General features: G+C 53.1%; 3 protein-coding genes across 4 annotated transcripts in view; 1 reads left to right on the top strand and 2 right to left on the bottom strand.

The window, feature by feature from the left end:
- Positions 1 to 1,915: 1,915 nt before the first annotated feature.
- On the bottom strand, positions 1,916 to 7,365 carry EIF3F (eukaryotic translation initiation factor 3 subunit F). The gene is made up of 8 exons (XM_083166379.1): positions 7,059 to 7,365; positions 6,167 to 6,237; positions 5,781 to 5,860; positions 5,502 to 5,639; positions 4,957 to 5,048; positions 4,149 to 4,285; positions 2,373 to 2,486; positions 1,916 to 2,202 (listed from the first exon to the last, which is right to left on the bottom strand). Exons 1-8 carry the CDS (start codon positions 7,246 to 7,248, stop codon positions 2,125 to 2,127), a joined length of 900 nt encoding a protein of 299 aa, XP_083022505.1. The 5' UTR covers positions 7,249 to 7,365; the 3' UTR covers positions 1,916 to 2,124.
- CFAP126 (cilia and flagella associated protein 126) lies at positions 7,300 to 16,349 on the top strand. 2 transcript variants are annotated; one of them, XM_083166386.1, is made up of 5 exons: positions 7,311 to 7,593; positions 9,769 to 9,831; positions 10,147 to 10,227; positions 10,530 to 10,706; positions 16,080 to 16,349. In XM_083166386.1, exons 1-5 carry the CDS (start codon positions 7,567 to 7,569, stop codon positions 16,281 to 16,283), a joined length of 552 nt encoding a protein of 183 aa, XP_083022512.1. In that variant the 5' UTR covers positions 7,311 to 7,566; the 3' UTR covers positions 16,284 to 16,349. The 2 variants fall into 2 exon arrangements, with proteins under 2 accessions (XP_083022513.1, XP_083022512.1); XM_083166387.1 differs by lacking the exon at positions 10,530 to 10,706 and having other exon boundaries at positions 7,300 to 7,593.
- A 209-nt stretch (positions 16,350 to 16,558) lies between these two features.
- Positions 16,559 to 19,950, bottom strand: part of SDHC (succinate dehydrogenase complex subunit C) — a 9,355-nt gene continuing 5,963 nt past the window's right edge. Inside the window, 2 exon segments of the mRNA XM_083166388.1 lie at positions 16,559 to 17,827; positions 18,561 to 18,724. Coding sequence (XP_083022514.1) covers positions 17,723 to 17,827; positions 18,561 to 18,724 — 269 coding nt within the window. The 3' untranslated portion in view covers positions 16,559 to 17,722.

Genomic DNA, 19,950 nt, shown 5'->3' with positions numbered 1-19,950 from the left:
TTATCCTACCCCCCCCCCCCCAACCCCTGTAGTAACGCCGCCTCCTGCCTGCCCCTAACCTCCCCCCTGCAGAATAATCCTAATGTCTACACTGAGAATATAATACATTGTTCCGTCATCATTATATATGTTGATAGTCTTAATGTCAACCTCCGACTACATCTCCACTTCCAACCCTGCCCCCAAGCTCCAGAATCCCAGTAACCCGAGGTCTTGGTGGGACAACTGGCATTCAGCAGCTCTGCCTGGAGATCTGTGCCTCTGTCCACCATGCCATCACCCACCGGTGGCATCACACATGTAGCTGGCACCTGAATTCTTATGTAAGCAGGTGCCACCTCCTGTAGGAAACTACAACGTAATCACCAGCTAGAACATAAATGGGGTCTGGCAGACATTATACACAGATAGAGGGGAACACTGTTCTGCAAGGAGACCAATGACATACCACAGACATGGACTAGGGGCCTAATTCGTACTGGATCGCAAAGCACATATTTTCCTCTAATTGACAAAAGCATGCTGCACAGCAGGTGGGGCAGATGCAACTGGTGCAGAGAGTTAGATGGGTGAGTTCTTTTGTTCTGTGCAGGGTAATTACTGGCTGCTTTATTTTTACACTACAATTTAGATATCAATTTGAATATCCCTCCATCCAAACCTAACTCTGCACGTTACATCTGCCCCCTGCAGTGCAGCATGGTTTTGACCAGTTTTCCTTTGAAATCCAGTCTGAATTAGGCCATAAGTAAGCCGGCAGATGTCTAAGCGAACTCATCACCCAGAATAACATCATGTCCACACAGAACATACATTTGTGACTGATTGCAGCTTTGTCCTGCTACATTGAGATCTAGAACTCATCAAATCATCCTATGAGGCCCCTGATAGCTTAGTCCAGGACAGGACCACTTACTGGCACATCACTGAATATACAGGGGTGGGGTCCTGGGGTGCACACCAATTGAGAGGTGCGACCCTGCGGAGACCTTTCAGTAGAACTGCATACAAAGTCAAAGGTGTGCAGGTGCACAAATTAAACTCCCAATTTCAAAATTATTGCAATAAAATTTTGCATTTTTAGCGAGGTTCTTCGCTTAGTTATGGCCATAAGTAACGGCTTGCCCACCGCGTCCAGGTGACCTCATTAGTCGGGCAAGTCCCTAACATTTTGCGGGGTACAAATCTAGGGCTCAGGGCACCCCAAAATGGTGCAGCTGAGTGACCCCAGGGCAACACAAGACTGAAAGAAATATATAGTGAAACAAAGTGAGGATAGGTTAGTGAGAGAGGCTGCTAAAAGATAGCAGGGGTAAGTAAGTGAGAGGTAAAAAAAATGAGAGATAAAGTAGTGAGAGGTGAAGTAGTGAGAGGTAAAGGTTAGAAATGAATTACATTGAAATAAAACACACAATAGGGATGAAAGTGAAAATGAAAATAAGTGTTAATTTGTGTTGCTCCTGAGGCCAAACAGCCACACCAGTCCAGGGGGGCCCACAACCCAGAAATGCACCCCCCCATCTGATAATCCATTAAACATTTGTGCAGGTCTCACCTTGCTCTGCATGCAGTCTAAGAAATGTCAGGAACCTAATTAAAACCAATATATAGGACAGGTGGGCGTGGGTGCTACCACCAGGCGCAGAAGGGGTCTCTGGCCTTCTAATGTGTATGGAAATACACGGCATTAGATATACAGGGGTGGGGTCCTGGGGTGCACACCAATTGAGAGGTGCGACCCTGCGGAGACCTTTCAGTAGAACTGCATACAAAGTCAAAGGTGTGCAGGTGCACAAATTAAACTCCCAATTTCAAAATTCACATCACTGAATAGCAGCAAATACCAGAATATGGGGAATCAGAGGGCTCCTCCACCACCCCTACAAGGCGTCAGGAACAACCCAATACAGACACGTTCTGTGAAACTCCAGATTTTATTTCACACAGGGAACTGCTACAGCGAAGTCCATAAGATACAGAATAATCAGATTTGCATCCAGAAATCACAATCAGACATGTTTAACATGGAATTGTAACTTTCTGCCGATATAAAAGCGCGGTCACTCGGCGGCTGTCGGCCTGTCTTATCGCCAAGCTGATCGGTGGGGTGGCCATGTGCGGCATTCACAGGTTGAGCAATTTCTCGTTGAGCGCTATCTGGGCCTGGGTAAGGTTGGCAAGGTAGGTGACCATCAGCAGATCCTGGAGGGAGAGAGAGATCACAGCTGGTAACTAGTCTTATAAGATCACAAGGGCTCAGCCAATGGGAAGTGTCCGATATAATGTGACCCCAGCCACTGGAATAACTGCAGTACAGGGCAAGCAGCAGCCAGAGACCTGCTAAGCCCCATACAGAACAGAGAGGTACTTACATTAATGTTACTGTTCAGCATGGCCTCAAAGTCTTCTGGGTCTATCTTGGGCACTTTGTTCACCAGATCCATTAGGAAACGGCCGACGGTGTTGTCCGCTGTGACCTTACCAGACTATACAGGAGAATAAACATATATTGATGTATGTATCAGGACTGCCAGACAGGTCCTGATATAGGAGAGATGTCGGTCGCACAGGACTAATCAATGCAAAAAAGGACCCACATATGATAGTATGTATCTAACCAGGAGGTGTGCAACCGAGGGACATAAGGGATTTAGACAGGTTCAGAGAGAAAAGTACGTCCTTTTGTTGGTGCACCTATTCGGATATAAAATTTGACTTTTATTGAATATGGGATAAAATTACAAAAAAAACACATAAACATGAAAGTGACAAATACAAGTGTATTAAAAATAAGGTGGTGGGCAGGGATCACAATAAATAGCACTGGTATCTGGTGGTGTCAGTGGCCAGTAAATATATCACTCAACTTATTAAGATGAGATGTGCAGAGTTTTCACAGTTTGTCCATAATATTATGTCAGTCACATGTGAATGTCCATTTATCACAATGTGACTCAGATACTTCCCATTTATGTATCTATTAGAATCAATATTCAAATAACTTTATTAGTGTGGATATCATGAGTCACGGTTGTATACTCAGTGCTGAATATCACAGACTTATGGGTTATGCTGGCGGTTGTAAGCCACTATTGGCTGCCTATTTGTGCACCATTGTAGCAATAACCATTATAACATATACTGAGTTTTGTTCAGCTGATATTATAGACCAATGAAGTGGAGGCAGCGATTATTGCATATACTGCTGTTCTTAATAGAGAGTACTTCTAATCAGGGCTAACTGAATAAATGCCGGGCGGGTACAATAACCCGACTGAATAATATATGAGGCTACTCTGTTAGCAGTGCCGTAGTAATGTGCACTGTATAAGGCCGCCTCTATGCAGGAGCCGGGCGTGGAGTGGTGTGTATGGTAACACGTCACTGCGAGGTACCGGGGTGCCCTGCAGCCTGCCGGACCTGACCGGTGCTCCCGCTAACTCGAGGAGTGATTCCTGCTGCCCTAACAAGGGCTGCGGGGTCACTCTGCCAGATCTGACACAATCAAAATTAACGATAAGAAAAACAACAAAGTATATTGCGAAATGTGCCGGCGCACAGCTAGCCGGCACGCGCTTCGCAAATCAAGCTTCCTCAGGATCCTGATATATCTGCAGCACAATATACTGTGGTTTTGTGTAAGACGAATGGCACTAATACTACACAATTTGCTCCAACATAATGGTGATAGCTTTAAAACGGAAATCACTTTAAATTTATTACATAAGAGCAAAGATCTATTCCCCATCTCTAAAACCATTCGTAGTATTTGACAGCCCCGAGTATAATAGGCATAGGATATACAGAGGAAGTGGGGAAAAAGCTAAAACAGCAAAGCACAGCATGCCAGTAATGGCTGGATTCATGCACCGGAGCACTGACAGAATAAAACCTGGTAATACTCAGGGCATGTAGGAGAGCGCTGCTATGCTACACATGGATGTACAGCAGGTGCGGAGCTTGGTCACTTAACCAGTAGAAGGATTACCCCTATTCAAGGGCAGACATTGTTCTGCATTAGAGAACTGTCACCGTAACATGGAATTCCTGAAATCTACCCCAGCAAAAGTTCTCAATCACCCACCGCCAGTTACTATACATAGAATTGCTCAGGGCACCAGTAAGGCCCCCGTGAGTGGAACCCTCACCAGCACATCTTCCGCATACTGCAGCACCGTGTTCAGGGAATCCTGCATAGAGTTGGCAGCAGACCCCACCTGCTGCAGGTCGCTGGTCAGTCCGATGGAGCGGTTGGGGTTGAAGCAAGTCTTTGTTATTAGGTCGACTGAAAAAGGAAATGACCAGAGTTGGAGTCACCAGCAAATTTATGACATAACAAGCGATACAAGCTAGCCAGACACTCACATTATGATCACAATAGCAATGTTATATAATATAATAACTAGAGCCGCCGCCACATCATGCAGTGTAGCGGACAGAGCGGGGCTGCTGCACATGCCCAGTGTACCAGCTTCTTCTGCCACATTTACTGTGTGTGTGGATCTGAGCCATGGACCAGAGAGCAGCTGCCAGGAGGAAGAGACAGGAGCCTTACCATAAGGTGGGAGAATGTGAGAAAGCGCAGTTCTATCTCCTACAGATTCCATTATGCATATATTTTTAGGGTTACGCTTTGCTAACTACTTAGGTTATCTAAATGAAATAAGGTCTTATACAGCCTATACTATAGTGTGTGTGTGTGTGTGTGTGTGTGTGTGTGGCAATGTGCACATTTATGTCCAGAGTCAGGACCAGGTTCTTCTACCAATGCTCCCAAATATCACCACTTCCTCCAAAGTTATACAAAGTGGGAAATTGTCAAATGCAACCCCACCTAGAAGTCCTGCGACCAAGTCAGCAGCACTGATGGCAGTCACAGAATATATGCTCTAACCACGCGCGCACGCACACACACACACACACCTGGTCCCTACAGTCTATGCCACAGGTACTTACCGCCAATCCGCTCTGTGTCATAGTAAATGAACTGCACAGTGAGCGGGGTGAACATCACTCCCATGGTTTTCCCAGGGATACCCATTGGGGTGCTGCAAGACAAAAATACACCTACAAATTAGTGATCAGACATTTATAACACTATGTACCAGGCAGGGGGTAGATGGGACAGAGTGAGGTCAGTAATAGAATAATCTGCAGGATATATCACTGTGTACCTGTCAGGGGGTAGATGGGACAGAGCGATGTTCTGCAGGTCACTAGAGGTCAGTAATGTAATGATCTGCAGGATATATCACTATGTGCCTGTCAGGGGGTAGATGGGACAGAGCGATGTTCTGCAGGTCACTAGAGGGGTCAGTAATGTAATAATCTGCCGGATATATCACTATGTACCTGTCAGGGGGTAGATGGGACAGAGCGATGTTCTGCAGGTCACTAGAGAGGTCAGTAATGTAATAGTCTGCAGGATATATCACTATGTACCTGTCAGTAGGTAGATGGGACAGAGCGATGTTCTGCAGAATATAGGACATGCTGCTTACCTGATATACGCTTTGATATTCATACGGTTTCCCTGCAGACTGGTGTCCACGGTCATATGAATGGGGTTTGTGGCTTCCCGGCTGTAATACTCATGTATCAGTACTGAGTGCTCTGTGATGTCATTTCCTGTGGCGTACCTGCAATAACACAGTAACCAGTCTCATGCAGGACTACACAACACAACAGTGATGATGATTACATAACAGAGGAGAACACTCCTTAGATACAGGTGTCTATATGACTTGTGTATTATATGTAACACTATGTAGCCATCTCACCAGCCCAGGATCTGCTCTGCTGATGTCACCTTCTTGTGCAGCTCGTACATATTCTTGGCAAATTCCATATCCACGGCCACCTAGGAAGAAGAAAAATCTATATGAATAAAGTGCAGAGGACGAGGTTGGGGGACCGGAGGGAGAAGCCGGCTGCGCTTTACTGATCTCACTCAAGTGTTCTATACCCCATAGGGTAACAAGCACCTCTGAGCCAATCAGGGCACCAGATACACAAGCGGTCGGTGTTCAGATGCTGCAGCAATTTACACCCATCACCTGAATTCATCCATTAAATACACTGTATATGATCGGCAAAGGCCGGGGATTCCTGTAATGCCTGGCGTGACATCACCAGGTATCCGCTAGGACCACAGAAGAGCAATTACCTCATCCTCAGACTCATTGTGGGGGACAGAGAAGCAGTTGGTCACCTCCACGCAGTGTTTGTCCACCGTCCCTGCAACAGAGATCAGAATGGTGTTATTTTGAAGCTGGATGCTGAACATTTCTACCAAATCCACCCCATTATATAACTCTACAGCGCCGACACCGCCTTCAATACCCCATGTGCCCCTGCCAGCAGGATGACATACTCCACCCGGGTGTGGTATGGGACTCCGACAGTCAGGATCCCGACTGCCTGGAGTCAGACAGCATGGCAAGCGCAAAAAAGCCCCTTGCGGGCACGGTGGCTTGCGTAGCCATGCTGTCTGACTCCAGGCAGTCGGGATCCTGACCTCCCTCTATGGGTGTCGTGGAGCCCCACGAGGGAAAATAGTGGGTGGCCATCGGGCACCCGGCTGTCGGCATTTTGACAGTCGGGATCCCGACGTCGGGTAAACGACTGTCGGGATTCCAACTGTCGGGAAACCGTCCGGCACCCACTCCACCCTCCTCCTCCGATCACACACCTCATTATCAGTATGCCCAGTATGATCTCAAGCCGGTAGCCACACAGACAGTACAGGACGGTGGGGGGAGGGAATAGAATATATATATATATATATATATATATATATATATATATATATATATATATATATATATATATATATATATATATATATATATATATATACACACACACACACACACACACACACACACAGTATGTATACACAGCACAGGGTACATACAGCAGGGCATCTCACTGGGGCCACAAACATACAGGGACCAAGGACCTATGTTGGAGCCACACACAAATACACACTGGGCCCCCTAGGCCTATGCCGGGGACCCGCTCCCACATAGTACAGACCCCCAGGCAGCGCCCCTCACCCAGCAGCGTCCCGATCACCCGGGCAGCGCCCTCGTTCCTCCGTTCATAGCTGTCCACGATAGAGGCCAGAACCACAGGGTGCACCTTTACTACCGGCCCGTGCAGGGTGGCCGCGGAGACCGTAGGAGCCGCCATCTTGCTGAGGGAGCTAGGGAGAGAGAGGGCGGAAGGGGCGGGGCGTACCGACATCTCTGCAGCTTCCGCCCGGCCGGCTATACCGTGCTGTTATGGGCCAGAGGAGAGGAGGCGGAGACAGGAGGCGGGGTTATCGGTTAGACACGTTGTATTTGGTAGGACATAGTGTTTGCTGGGACTTGTGTTTCCACACCCGAGGAGCCATCGGCCGCCCGTTTCTGATAAGCAGCACGTTGCGCAGGCCGCCGCCATATTCCCGCCGTCATGTGATACTCTGCGGCCAACCGGCGGCAAGTCCCGGGTGACGTTGAAACTCCGCCCCTCGCGGTGACAGTTGCTAAGAGACGTGTACACAGAACAGAGAACAGAAACATGGCCGCTCACTATAGTGCCAACCAGGTACAGGAGCACGCAGCCTGGGTTATATGGGGCACAAGGCAGTCATCACTATGGGGGGTATAGGGGCACGCAGCCTGGGTTATATGGGGCACAAGGCAGTCATCACTATGGGGGGTATAGGAGCATTGAACAGTCATCACTGTGGGAGAGTATAGGGGCACTGGGCAGTCATCACTATGGGGGTATAGGGGCACAAGGCAGTCATCACTATGGGGGTATAGGGGCACAAGGCAGTCATCACTATGGGGGGTATAGGGGCACTGGGATGTTATCACTATTGGGGAGTATAGGGGCACTGTGCAGACATCACTATGAGGGAGTATAGGGGCACTGTGCAGTTATCACTATGGGGAGTATAGGGGCACTGGGCAGTTATCACTATGGGGAGTATAGGGGCACTGGGCAGTCATCACTATGGTGGGCATAGAGGCACTGGGCAGCCAACACTATGGGGGTATAGGGGCACTGTGCAGTCATCACTATGGGGAGTATAGGGGCATTGGACAGTCATCCCTATGGGAGAGTATAGGGGCACTGGGCAGCCAACACTATGGGGGTATAGGGGCACTGTGCAGTCATCACTATGGGGAGTATAGGGGCACTGGGCAGTCATCACTATGGGGAAGTGTAGGGGCACTGGGCAGTCATCACTATGGGGGAGTATATGGGCACTGGGCAGTCATCACTATGGGGGAGTATAGGGGCACTAGGCAGTCATCACTAAGGGGGAGTATAGGGGCACTGGGCAGTTATCAATATGAGGGAGTGTAGGGGCATTGGAAAGTCATCCCTACGGGAAAGTATAGGGGCACTGGTCAGTCATCACTATGGGGGGAGTTTAGGGCACTGGGCAGTCATCACTATGGGGGAGTATAGGGGCACTGGGCAGTTATCAATATGAGGGAGTGTAGGGGCATTGGAAAGTCATCCCTACGGGAAAGTATAGGGGCACTGGTCAGTCATCACTATGGGGGGAGTTTAGGGCACTGGGCAGTCATCACTATGGGGGAGTATAGGGGCACTGGACAGCCAACACTATGGGGAGTATAGGGGCACTGGGCAGTCATCACTATGGGGGAGTATAGGGGCACTGGGCAGTCATCACTATGGGGGAGTATAGGGGCACTGGGCAGTTATCACTATGGTGCAGTATAGGGGCACTGGGCAGTCATCACTATGGGGGAGTATAGGGACACTGGGCAGTCATTTCTATGGGTGGAATAGGGGCACTGGGCAGTCATCACTATGGGGGTATAGGGGCACTGGGCAGTCATCACTATGGGGGGTATAGGGGCACTGGGCAGTCATTACTATGGGGAGTATAGGGGCACTGGGCAGTCATCACTATGGGGGAATATAGGGGCATTGGGCAGTCATTACTATTGGAGAGTATAGGGGCACTGGGCAGTCATTACTATGGGTGGAATAGGGGCACTGGGCAGCCATTACTATGGGTGGAATAGGGGCACTGGGCAGTCATCACTATGGGGGTATAAGGGCACTGGGCAGTCATCAGTATGGTGGAGTATAAGGGCATTGGGCAGTCATCACTATGGGGGAGTATAGGGACACTGGGCAGTCATCACTACGGGGAGTATAGGGGCACTGGGCAGTCATCAGTATGGGTGGAATAGTGGCACTGGGCAGACAACACTATGGGGAGTATAGGGGCACTGGGCAGTCATCACTATGGGGGAGTATAGGGGCACTAGGCAGTCATCAGTATGGGTGGAATAGTGGCACTGGGCAGACAACACTATGGGGAGTATAGGGGCACTGGGCAGTCATCACTATGGGGGAGTATAGGGGCACTGGGCAGTCATCTGTATGGGTGGAATAGTGGCACTGGGCAGACAACACTATGGGGAGTATAGGGGCACTGGGCAGTCATCAGTATGGGGGGTATAGGGGCACTGGGCAGTTATAACTATGGCAGAGTATAGGGGTACTGGGCACTCATTACTATGGGTGGGAGGTATAGTGTCACTGGGCTGTCATCCCTACAGGAGAGTATAGGGGCTCTGGGCAGTCATCACTAAGGGGGAGTATAGGGGCATTGGGCAGGCATCACTGAGGGGGAGTATAGGGGCACTGGCTAGTAATTACTATGGGCACCCCAGTGCTTAGTGCATAAGCAGACATTATTACTGACTATGGTATATTTGTTATTCACAGTATCAGAGTTCTTTCACCTCCAATCTTCTGCAGAACTGGAACATCCCCAAAAGCTACAAAGAGGTAACGAGTCTGTTTCCCTGTATACGAGACTGCGGCGGCCCCAATTACAGGGAGGCTTCTGCTGATCCCAGAACATCTGTGGTCTCTGTAACACACAGTATTCAGCTTATTAGTGACCAGAGAAGGGGTCACTGTGGCTGTACTACACCATATAAACACCAGGGGGTGCTGTACACTACACTTGTGAGATTGGACAGTAGGTGGCAGCAAGAACACAATAAAATGACGTTTTGTACAATAACTATATACAGTTCACTTCAATATTTATTGAGGAAAGTAAATGTGCTCCCTGTATGTATTGTTGGTCTGTTTCAGCGTCCCTCCACTCACGAAGGCTACACGCAGTTCATCGCTAATGAGAGGGGGCATCTACTGAAATCGGTCCCTAGGTCAAAGGTGAGACATTATTATATGGGGGTAAAGCAGAATCCTGCATTATATCTACCATTTGTAATTCAGTGGTTTGCTTTGTGGGATGGACTTCACTAGAAATATGTCAGTGTGCACAGAGCAACTGCATTATATTCCAAGTACATACAGTTGTGCCACGTTATAACACGCCAATGTCACTGCCGCTGTCAATAAATAAGAATTCATTGAGTTATATTTATAAAGCGCCGCTGCCCTGAGTCTTGGAGATGGGAATGGAACGTCACACTGCCAGGGTAACAAATGCCAACATTATCATTTACGTACAGGCCAGTCCGTGGGGAACATTCATCGGAACGTGGGATATGCCCACGAAAATCCCCCCCGCTAAACTCAGCTTATCGGGCCGCTCAGCAGATGCCTCAAAACGCCTGGTAGGCTGGATCCAGGGAAGTGGGCAGCTCACCAGCGCCTGCAACGGGCTGCGGCCGGAGATCACTGGCAAGGTGCGTCCCCCCCCCCCCTACCCGCGCTGTATGTGGGACTCACGCTGTGTTATATTGTTGTGTAACTGCTAATAGAGACATACAGGACTATTACACAGGGTCATACATGCTCTCTATCTCCCACATGGACTATTGCAAGTCTCTCTTCTGCTCCCCTCCTCACCACACCCTAAGTCACCCCTACAATCTGCTCCTCTCCTAACCGCACCGTCACCCCCACACTCTGCTCCTCTCCTAACCGCACCGTCACCCCCGCACTCTGCTCCTCTCCTAACCGCACCATCACCCCCGCACTCTGCTCCTCTTCTTACGGCACCGTCACCCCCGCACTCTGCTCTTCTCCTAACGGCACCGTCACCCCCGCACTCTGCTCCTCTCCTAACCGTACCATCACCCCCGCACTCTGCTCCTTTCCTCACCACACCCTAAGTCACCCCCACAATCTGCTCCTCTCCTAACCGCACCGTCACCCCCGCACTCTGCTCCTCTCCTAACCGCACCGTCACCCCGGCACTCTGCTCCTCTCCTAACCGCACCATCACCCCCGCACTCTGCTCCTCTTCTTACGGCACCGTCAACCCCGCACTCTGCTCCTCTCCTAACGGCACCGTCACCCCCGCACTCTGCTCCTCTCCTAACCGCACCGTCACCCCCGCACTCTGCTCCTTTCCTCACCACACCCTAAGTCACCCCTACAATCTGCTCCTCTCCTAACCGCACCATCACCCCCGCAGTCTGCTCCTCTCCTAACCACACCATCACCTCTCCTAACCCCACAGTCACCCCCACACTAGGCTCCTCTCCTAACCGCACCGTCACCTCTCCTAACCCCACCGTCACCCCCACACTCGGCTCCTCTCCTAACCGCACCATCATCCCTGCACTCGGCTCCTCTTCTAACCTCACCGTCACCCCCGCACTCTGCTCCTCTCCTAACCGCACCGTCACCCCCGCACTCTGCTCCTCTCCTAACCGCACCGTCACCCCCGCACTCTGCTCCTCTCCTAACCCCACCGTCAACCCCGCACTCTGCTCCTCTCCTAACCGCACCGTCACCCCCGCACTCTGCTCCTCTCCTAACCGCACCGTCACCCCCGCACTCTGCTCCTCTCCTAACCCCACCGTCAACCCCGCACTCTGCTCCTCTCCTAACCCCACCGTCAACCCCGCACTCTGCTCCTCTCCTAACCCCACCGTCAACCCCGCACTCTGCTCCTCTCCTAACCCCACCGTCAACCCCGCACTCTGCTCCTCTCCTAACCCCACCGTCACCCCCGCCCTCGGCTCCTCTCCTAACCCCACCTTCACCCCCACACTAGGCTCCTCTCCTAACCGCACCGTCACCTATCCTAACCCCACCCCCACACTCGGCTCCTCTCCTAACCGCACCATCATCCCTGCACTCGGCTCCTCCCCTAACCGCACCGTCACCCCCGCACTCTGCTCCTCTCCTAACCCCATCGTCACCCCCACACTAGGCTCCTCTCCTAACCGCACCGTCACCCCCACACTCGGCACCTCTCCTAACCCCACCGTCACCCCCACACTCGGCTCCTCTCCTAACCGCAGTCACCACCGCGCTCGGCTCCTCTCCTAACCCCACCGTCACCCCCGCCCTCGGCTCCTCTCCTAACCCCACCGTCAACCCCACCCTCGGCTCCTCTCCTAACCCCACCGTCACCCCCACACTAGGCTCCTCTCCTAGCCGCACCGTCACCTCTCCTAACCCCACCGTCACCCCCACACTCTGCTCCTCTCCTAACCGCACCATCATCCCCGCACTCGGCTCCTCTCCTAACCGCACCGCCACCCCCGCACTTGGCTCCTCTCCTAACCCCACCATCACCCCCGCACTCTGCTCCTCTCCTAACCCCACCATCACCCCCGCACTCTGCTCCTCTCCTAACCCCACCGTCACCCCCGCACTCTGCTCCTCTCCTAACCCCACCATCACCCCGCACTCTGCTCCTCTCCTAACCCCACAGTCACCCCAGCACTCGGCTCCTCTCCTAACCGCACCGTCACCTCTCCTAACCCCACAGTCATCCCCACACTCGGCTCCTCTCCTAACCGCACCATCATCCCTGCACTCGGCACCGCACCGTCACCCCCGCACTCTGCTCCTCTCCTAACCCCACCGTCAACCCCGCACTCTGCTCCTCTCCTAACCCCACCATCACCCCCGTACTCGGCTCCTCTCCTAACCGCCACCTCTCCTAACCCCACAGTCACCCCCACACTCGGCTCCTCTCCTCACCCCACCATCACCCCCGCCTTCTCTCCTGACCCCACCGTCACCCCCGCCCTCGGCTCCTCTCCTAACCCCACCATCACCCCCACACTAGGCTCCTCTCCTAACCGCACCGTCACCTCTCCTAACCCCACCGTCACCCCCACACACGGCTCCTCTCCTAACCGCACCGTCACCTCTCCTAACCCCACCGTCACCCCCACACTCGACTCCTCTCCCAACCCCACCGTCAACCCTGCACTCTGCTCCTCTCCTAACCCCACCATCACCCCCGCACTCTGCTCCTCTCCTAACCCCACCGTCACCCCCGCACTCGGCTCCTCTCCTAACCCCACCGTCACCCCCGCACTCGGCTCCTCTCCTAACCGCACCATCACCTCTCCTAACCCCACAGTCACCCCCACACTAGGCTCCTCTCCTAACCGCACCGTCACCTCTTATAACCCCACCGTCACCCCCACACTCGGCTCCTCTCCTAACCGCACCATCATCCCTGCACTCGGCTCCTCTTCTAACCTCACCGTCACCCCCGCACTCTGCTCCTCTGCTAACCGCACCGTCACCCCCGCACTCTGCTCCTCTGCTAACCCCACCGTCAACCCCGCACTCTGCTCCTCTGCTAACCCCACCGTCACCCCCGCACTCTGCTCCTCTCCTAACCGCACCGTCACCCCCGCACTCTGCTCCTCTCCTAACCGCACCGTCACCCCCGCACTCTGCTCCTCTCCTAACCGCACCGTCACCCCCGCACTCTGCTCCTCTCCTAACCGCACCGTCACCCCCGCACTCTGCTCCTCTCCTAACCGCACTGTCACCCCCGCACTCTGCTCCTCTCCTAACCGCACCGTCACCCCCGCACTCTGCTCCTCTCCTAACCGCACCGTCACCCCCGCACTCTGCTCCTCTCCTAACCGCACCGTCACCCCCGCACTCTGCTCCTCTCCTAACCCCACCGTCAACCCCGCACTCTGCTCCTCTCCTAACCCCACCGTCAACCCCGCACTCTGCTCCTCTCCTAACCCCACCGTCAACCCCGCACTCTGCTCCTCTCCTAACCCCACCGTCAACCCCGCACTCTGCTCCTCTCCTAACCCCACCGTCAACCCTGCACTCTGCTCCTCTCCTAACCCCACACTCTGCTCCTCTCCTAACCCCACCGTCAACCCCGCACTCTGCTCCTCTCCTAACCCCACACTCTGCTCCTCTCCTAACCCCACCGTCAACCCCGCACTCTGCTCCTCTCCTAACCCCACCGTCAACCCCGCACTCTGCTCCTCTCCTAACCCCACCGTCACCCCCGCACTCGGCTCCTCTCCTAACCGCCACCTTTCCTAACCCCACAGTCACCCCCACACTCGGCTCCTCTCCTAACCCCACCATCACCCCCATACTAGGCTCCTCTCCTAACCGCACCATCACCTATCCTAACCCCACCCCCACACTCAGCTCCTCTCCTAACCCCACCGTCACCCCCGCACTCGGCTCCTATCCTAACCCCACCGTCACCCCCGCACTCTGCTCCTCTCCTAACCCCACCGTCAACCCCGCACTCTGCTCCTCTCCTAACCCCACCGTCACCCCCGTACTCGGCTCCTCTCCTAACCGCCACCTCTCCTAACCCCACAGTCACCCCCACACTCGGCTCCTCTCCTAACCCCACCGTCACCCCTGCCTCCTCTCCTAACCCCACCGTCACCCCCGCCCTCGGCTCCTCTCCTAACCCCACCATCACCCCCACACTAGGCTCCTCTCCTAACCGCACCGTCACCTCTCCTAACCCCACCGTCACCCCCACACTCGGCTCCTCTCCTAACCGCACCGTCACCCCCACACTCGGCTCCTCTCCTAACCGCACCGTCACCCCCACACTAGGCTCCTCTCCTAACCCCACCGTCACCCCCACACTAGGCTCCTCTCCTAACCGCACCGTCACCTATCCTAACCCCACCCCCACACTCGGCTCCTCTCCTAACCGCACCATCATCCCTGCACTCGGCTCCTCCCCTAACCGCACCGTCACCCCCGCACTCTGCTCCTCTCCTAACCCCATCGTCACCCCCGCCCTCGGCTCCTCTCCTAACCCCACCGTCACCCCCGCCCTCGGCTCCTCTCCTAACCCCACCGTCACCCCCGCCCTCGGCTCCTCTCCTAACCCCACCGTCACCCCCGCCCTCGGCTCCTCTCCTAACCCCACCGTCACCCCCGCCCTCGGCTCCTCTCCTAACCCCACCGTCACCCCCGCCCCCGGCTCCTCTCCTAACCACACCGTCACCTCCGCGCTGAAGAGCTACTTACACTTTCCTTGCAAGTATGCAATGGCTGAACATCGATGGTTTCACCAACCATTAGTTTTCCCTGGTCTGTGACTGGCCCATGGGCCAATCAGAACCTGGAGGTGGGGCTTAACATGTCAGGGGCAGAACTCTGCCGTGTTCCAGAACACCATCAATGACCACATTATGCTACATCAGCCATAAACAATCATTACACATTAATCATCGCTGGCCATCCGCACACCTCTCTGCTATGAAAGTACCTCGCCCCTAAGGGTAACATACGTGTATTACAATGGGCATTTACATTAGACCCTGCTTAGTGACACTGGTCATACCGCGCATGTCTGTAAGGAGCTTATTACATAACTGAGAGACTTTCTTATCCGCCTTTAGGTTATTTTAGAGGGTTTCCTACTCTTACCCCCTCTATTTGATTACCAAGCCCCCTACACCAGCCACGACCACCAAGGATTCTCCCCCTGATGAGAATCTACACATATACTTATTTCAGTCATTAGAATACAACCCCAAAGAACCCCGACATGTCCCCCATGTCTCCTGTCACGCCCCCCATGTAGCAGGTAATTTCCATCCATACTACCTGATCAGTCCTAGGTCTATGTAACGCATCTACATGCCAGGCTGCGGTCTGGGTTATATCCACTTTCCACCAGGTCACCTCACGGAATCCCAGATAATATCATGTGAGACAGTAACCATAGCAAACGCAATGCATTAGATTGTCAGCTTCTAAGCCTTGATGTTAATTGGTTTTTCCATTACCCTGTCCCTTTGTTTATTCCGTTCCTAAATAACGAATCATTGTGGCTGACATTTTTTCCACAGGCTCCTGATGAGAAACAGGAAGCCCAGAAACAGAGCCCCAGTCACATGGTCCGAGGAACTCCAGTCCCCACAACAAGAGAGGCTGCAGCCAAGACCCCACCTCGCTCTGCAGCGGCTAATCCACCTGGCTCGCACCATGCCAACAGGGCCTGTCCCGACGAGCAGCGCGACGAGGATGTGGAGCAGGCGGCACAGCAGGAGTAGGAGGGACAGTATTGGTGACATCACATGTTGTAGGAGGTGCTTCTTAATAAAGTGCCGTTCTGTACACACGGACGCTCCTCTCTGCTGCAGATGTCAGGGTGGGATACACACCATGGAGTCACTATGGCCCCTACACTACCACCTACACCAAATCAGGATCACCCCCATCTTCCAGGGCACCTATAATATCCCTACCTGGTTCTATGTGGGCACAATACAAGGACCGTCCCAGGCATCCTGCGAGCAGCAGCCACAACAACGGAGGAGACAGAACATTAAGAATATATTTTATTGAATTACACAAGAAAAAGAATCAGCTTTATTCTTAGAACAATGCAGAGAGGTTCAGGTGATTCTTACAGCAATATACATGTAGAAGGACTCGCCCTGTAGGTATACAAGGTCCCTCAGTCTCAGGCCGCGTCTGCAATGTCAGGTGAGCGAGAATGGCCTGTATGTGGGACTGCATAGATTACCTTCCACCCATCTGCACAATGAGTACTACAAGTCCCAGAATAGCAGTCAGAGCACGCTAGGGGTTTGTATTCACAACACCCGGTCCAGGCCTGGTAATTGGGGAATTCCCTTCTCAATACTACAGATACATAGGGTGCGTGAGGCTTCCCTTTGTGCAGATAACTCCTCTTCCTCACACGCACAGAACCAGGAGGTGACTTTGGTATGAGCTTGCAAGTAATAAGGTCCATGCCCCCAGGGACGTGCATTGATAACCAGGGTCATTATGGATCTCCCGTGTGTCCGTCTGGATTACAGTGATTGACAGCTGTCTGCTAGCCATGGCAGCACATTACATTTGCCCTTTCAATATTTCCCCACGCAAATTGTGGCATTTTAATTCCCTTCCCACACTAACTATAGACAAGGGAAGGCATTGTGCGTACGCGGATAAAGACACACAGGCACATTCTCTGTAACGCCAAGCAAGCGGGGACTCTAGAACACTGTGTTCTACCGTGGAGCAAAGCCCCCACCCCTAAACACAGCACTGAGAGGCATACAGATCCGCACCTAGGGCCTCATCCACACCATCAGGAAATTAAGACTTTAAATCTAAAATAAAAACACACACAAGAGAGGCTTCACAACACAACAGTTTCCCTTTAAATGTCAAATATTCTGCAGCCATTGGCCAGTGAATAAAAAGGCACAGAGTCTACTAGCCACCAGGACTACTACAGTCTGACCCTTGGCTGCATACAGCGATGTGGGCACCTCTAGGAGGGTTGAACTGACACTGGAATTGGTATACAGGAGATCTAATATGATGCCTCGTCTACGACTAGCAGAATTGGGTCTAGAAACGTGAAGTGAAGAGAAGGGGGGGGGGGGCGACTGCGGCAAACCACTCTCAGCAGGGAATAGATTTGGAAATTAAATACGACTGAAATAAATGGGTAGCTCCAGACTGGGTGCTCTTCTTACAGTGCAGCAATGCCAGCCGCTGATAGCAGGGTGAGGGCCAGCACTATGTAACCCGACTGGTAGACTTCAGGGATCTTAAAGCCTTTGCCAAGGTCCCAGGCCTGCAGAGAGAGAGACAGAAGAGGAGAGGTCACAGAGACAGAAGTGGCACCAGCCCCCACTGATACACAAGTACCCCACCCAGGTAACACAGGGGCAGATTCATTTAGCTCCGTGAAGTGATAGTGTCTGGTTTGTAGCCCATCAGCTCCTAACTGAAGGTACAGGCTTGGTAAGAAAAATGACAGTTAGGAGCTGATTGGTTGGTGATAAATCCAGACACTATCACTTCACAGTGCTCTATTTCCAGACCCAGCTAACCATGGCTTACTCATTCCCCACACACCACAAGCACCCCCCCCCCCCCCAGGTAACAGTGCTCTATGATCAGTCCCAGCTAACCATGGCTTACTCATTCCCCACACAACACAAGCACCACCCCCCCCCCCCCCCAACCAGGTAACAGTGCTCTATGACCAGTACCACCTAACCATGGCTTACTCATTCCCCACACAACACAAGCACCACCCCCCCCCCCCCCCCCCCCCCCACCAGGTAACAGTGCTCTATGACCAGTCCCACCTAACCATGGCTTACTCATTCCCCACACAACACAAGCACCACCCCCCCCCCACCCCCCCCCCCCCCCCCCAGGTAACACAGTGCTCTATGACCAATCCCACCTAACCATGGCTTACTCATTCCCCACACAACACAAGCACCAGCCCAGGCACCGCCTCCCCTTCCCTCTCCGAGCTACCTGGTAGGACACAGATGCTATGTCTGAGCACTCACCAGATGTCGGACGCCATTCAAGGTATGGAACATGAATGGGAACGCAATGGTAAATTTAGCTGAATATATGAGCGCTGGTCCCAGGCTGAGAGATTTGATGAGCTCCAGGTAAGAGGCGTAGTCTCCGGGGAGAGTCAGAGCTGCCAGGCTGAATAAGGACACACCTAGGGCAGAGAGGGCATGTTACCGGAGCAGGATCCCTTACCCATATAACATGGCACACAAGCTCTGTATAATACTCATGTATAACCCTCTGTGCATTGTGGTTCATCTCAGTCTGTATCAGATAAAAGTTTCTAAAAAAAATGTACATACAAACATTCAGCTACACCTTACAATGGGGGGTGTGGTACCTAGAGGGGCCACAGATAGCATCCCAGCCACCAGGATGCTGGCTTACAATGTAGTGATGCCAGTATCCCAACCGCCTGGCATCTAAACAGCCCACAGCAGACCAGCACTGGAACCTGGAAAAGGATCAGGATGCCATTGCTGGAACACAGCTGACATCCCGACTGGTGACTATGTGGGGTGGGCTATCCTGTGGCCGGGGAAGAGAGTTAGGGTTAGGCACCAGCGTGAGGGAGGGGGTTAGGCTGTGGGTAGGGGAAGGTTATAGACATGGCTGTTCCAGTAACCGTGGCCTTTACACGGACTATAGACCCGGCTGTACCGCTAACCACGGACTATAGACCCGGCTTTACCAGTAACCAGGGACTATGAACACGGCTGTACCAGTAACCAGGGACTATAAACACAGCTATAGGGAAGCCAATCCCGGGGCATTTTTTCAATCCCGGAATTCGGGATTGAAAAATGCCCAATCACGGAATCCCAGGATTGGCTTCCCTACTATTAAAAACCCACCTCGGCCGCCCCGCATATTTACTTACAGATGCGTGGTGCGGCCGGGTGGGTGGGCGAGATGGGGTGATGGAGCCCGGGCTGGTCCGCTGGTGGCCCGGTGTGCCGGCAGGTCCGCTGCTGGGTGGGCTGGCTGATCCGGGGACAGCCCGGGCTGGTCCGCTGGTGGCCCGGTGTGCCGGCAGGTCCGCTGCTGGGTGGGCTGGCTGATCCGGGGACAGCCCGGGCTGGTCCGCTGGTGGCCCGGTGTGCCGGCAGGTCTGCTGCTGGGCGGGCGGGTCCGTCCAGGGATAGGACGGCTGGGGACAGGATGGAGGCAGACAGCCTGTGCGGCCTGAGCAGCGTGACCTCTGACGTCGTCACGCTGCGCAGAGCCGCACTGCCCGGGAGAAGCCGGGCAGCTGCTGAGCACCCGCTCAGACGCTGCCCGGCATTAGACTGCGCATGAGCAGTCTAATCCCGAAACCCCGGGATTGTAAACTCCAATCCCGGGATTGAAATCCCGGTGTTTTGGGGGCCAATCCCG

The sequence above is a fragment of the Crinia signifera genome, chromosome 12, assembly GCF_055691185.1.
Source record: "Crinia signifera chromosome 12, ASM5569118v1, whole genome shotgun sequence".
In the NCBI taxonomy this organism is placed as follows: Eukaryota; Metazoa; Chordata; class Amphibia; order Anura; family Myobatrachidae; genus Crinia; species Crinia signifera.
This window is presented reverse-complemented; position numbering and strand designations above follow the sequence as displayed.

Coding starts and splice junctions, on each gene's coding strand:
- EIF3F (XM_083166379.1), bottom strand. CDS start 7,248: ATGTCGGTACGCCCCGCCCCTTCCGCCCTCTCTCTCCCTAGCTCCCTC. Junction 5,640..5,780: donor GCAGAGCAGATCCTGGGCTG/GTGAGATGGCTA, acceptor GTGTTATTGCAG/GTACGCCACAGGAAATGACA. Junction 2,203..2,372: donor TGCTGAACAGTAACATTAAT/GTAAGTACCTCT, acceptor CTCTCCCTCCAG/GATCTGCTGATGGTCACCTA.
- CFAP126 (XM_083166386.1), top strand. CDS start 7,567: ATGGCCGCTCACTATAGTGCCAACCAG. Junction 7,594..9,768: donor CTCACTATAGTGCCAACCAG/GTACAGGAGCAC, acceptor TGTTATTCACAG/TATCAGAGTTCTTTCACCTC. Junction 10,228..10,529: donor AATCGGTCCCTAGGTCAAAG/GTGAGACATTAT, acceptor ATTTACGTACAG/GCCAGTCCGTGGGGAACATT.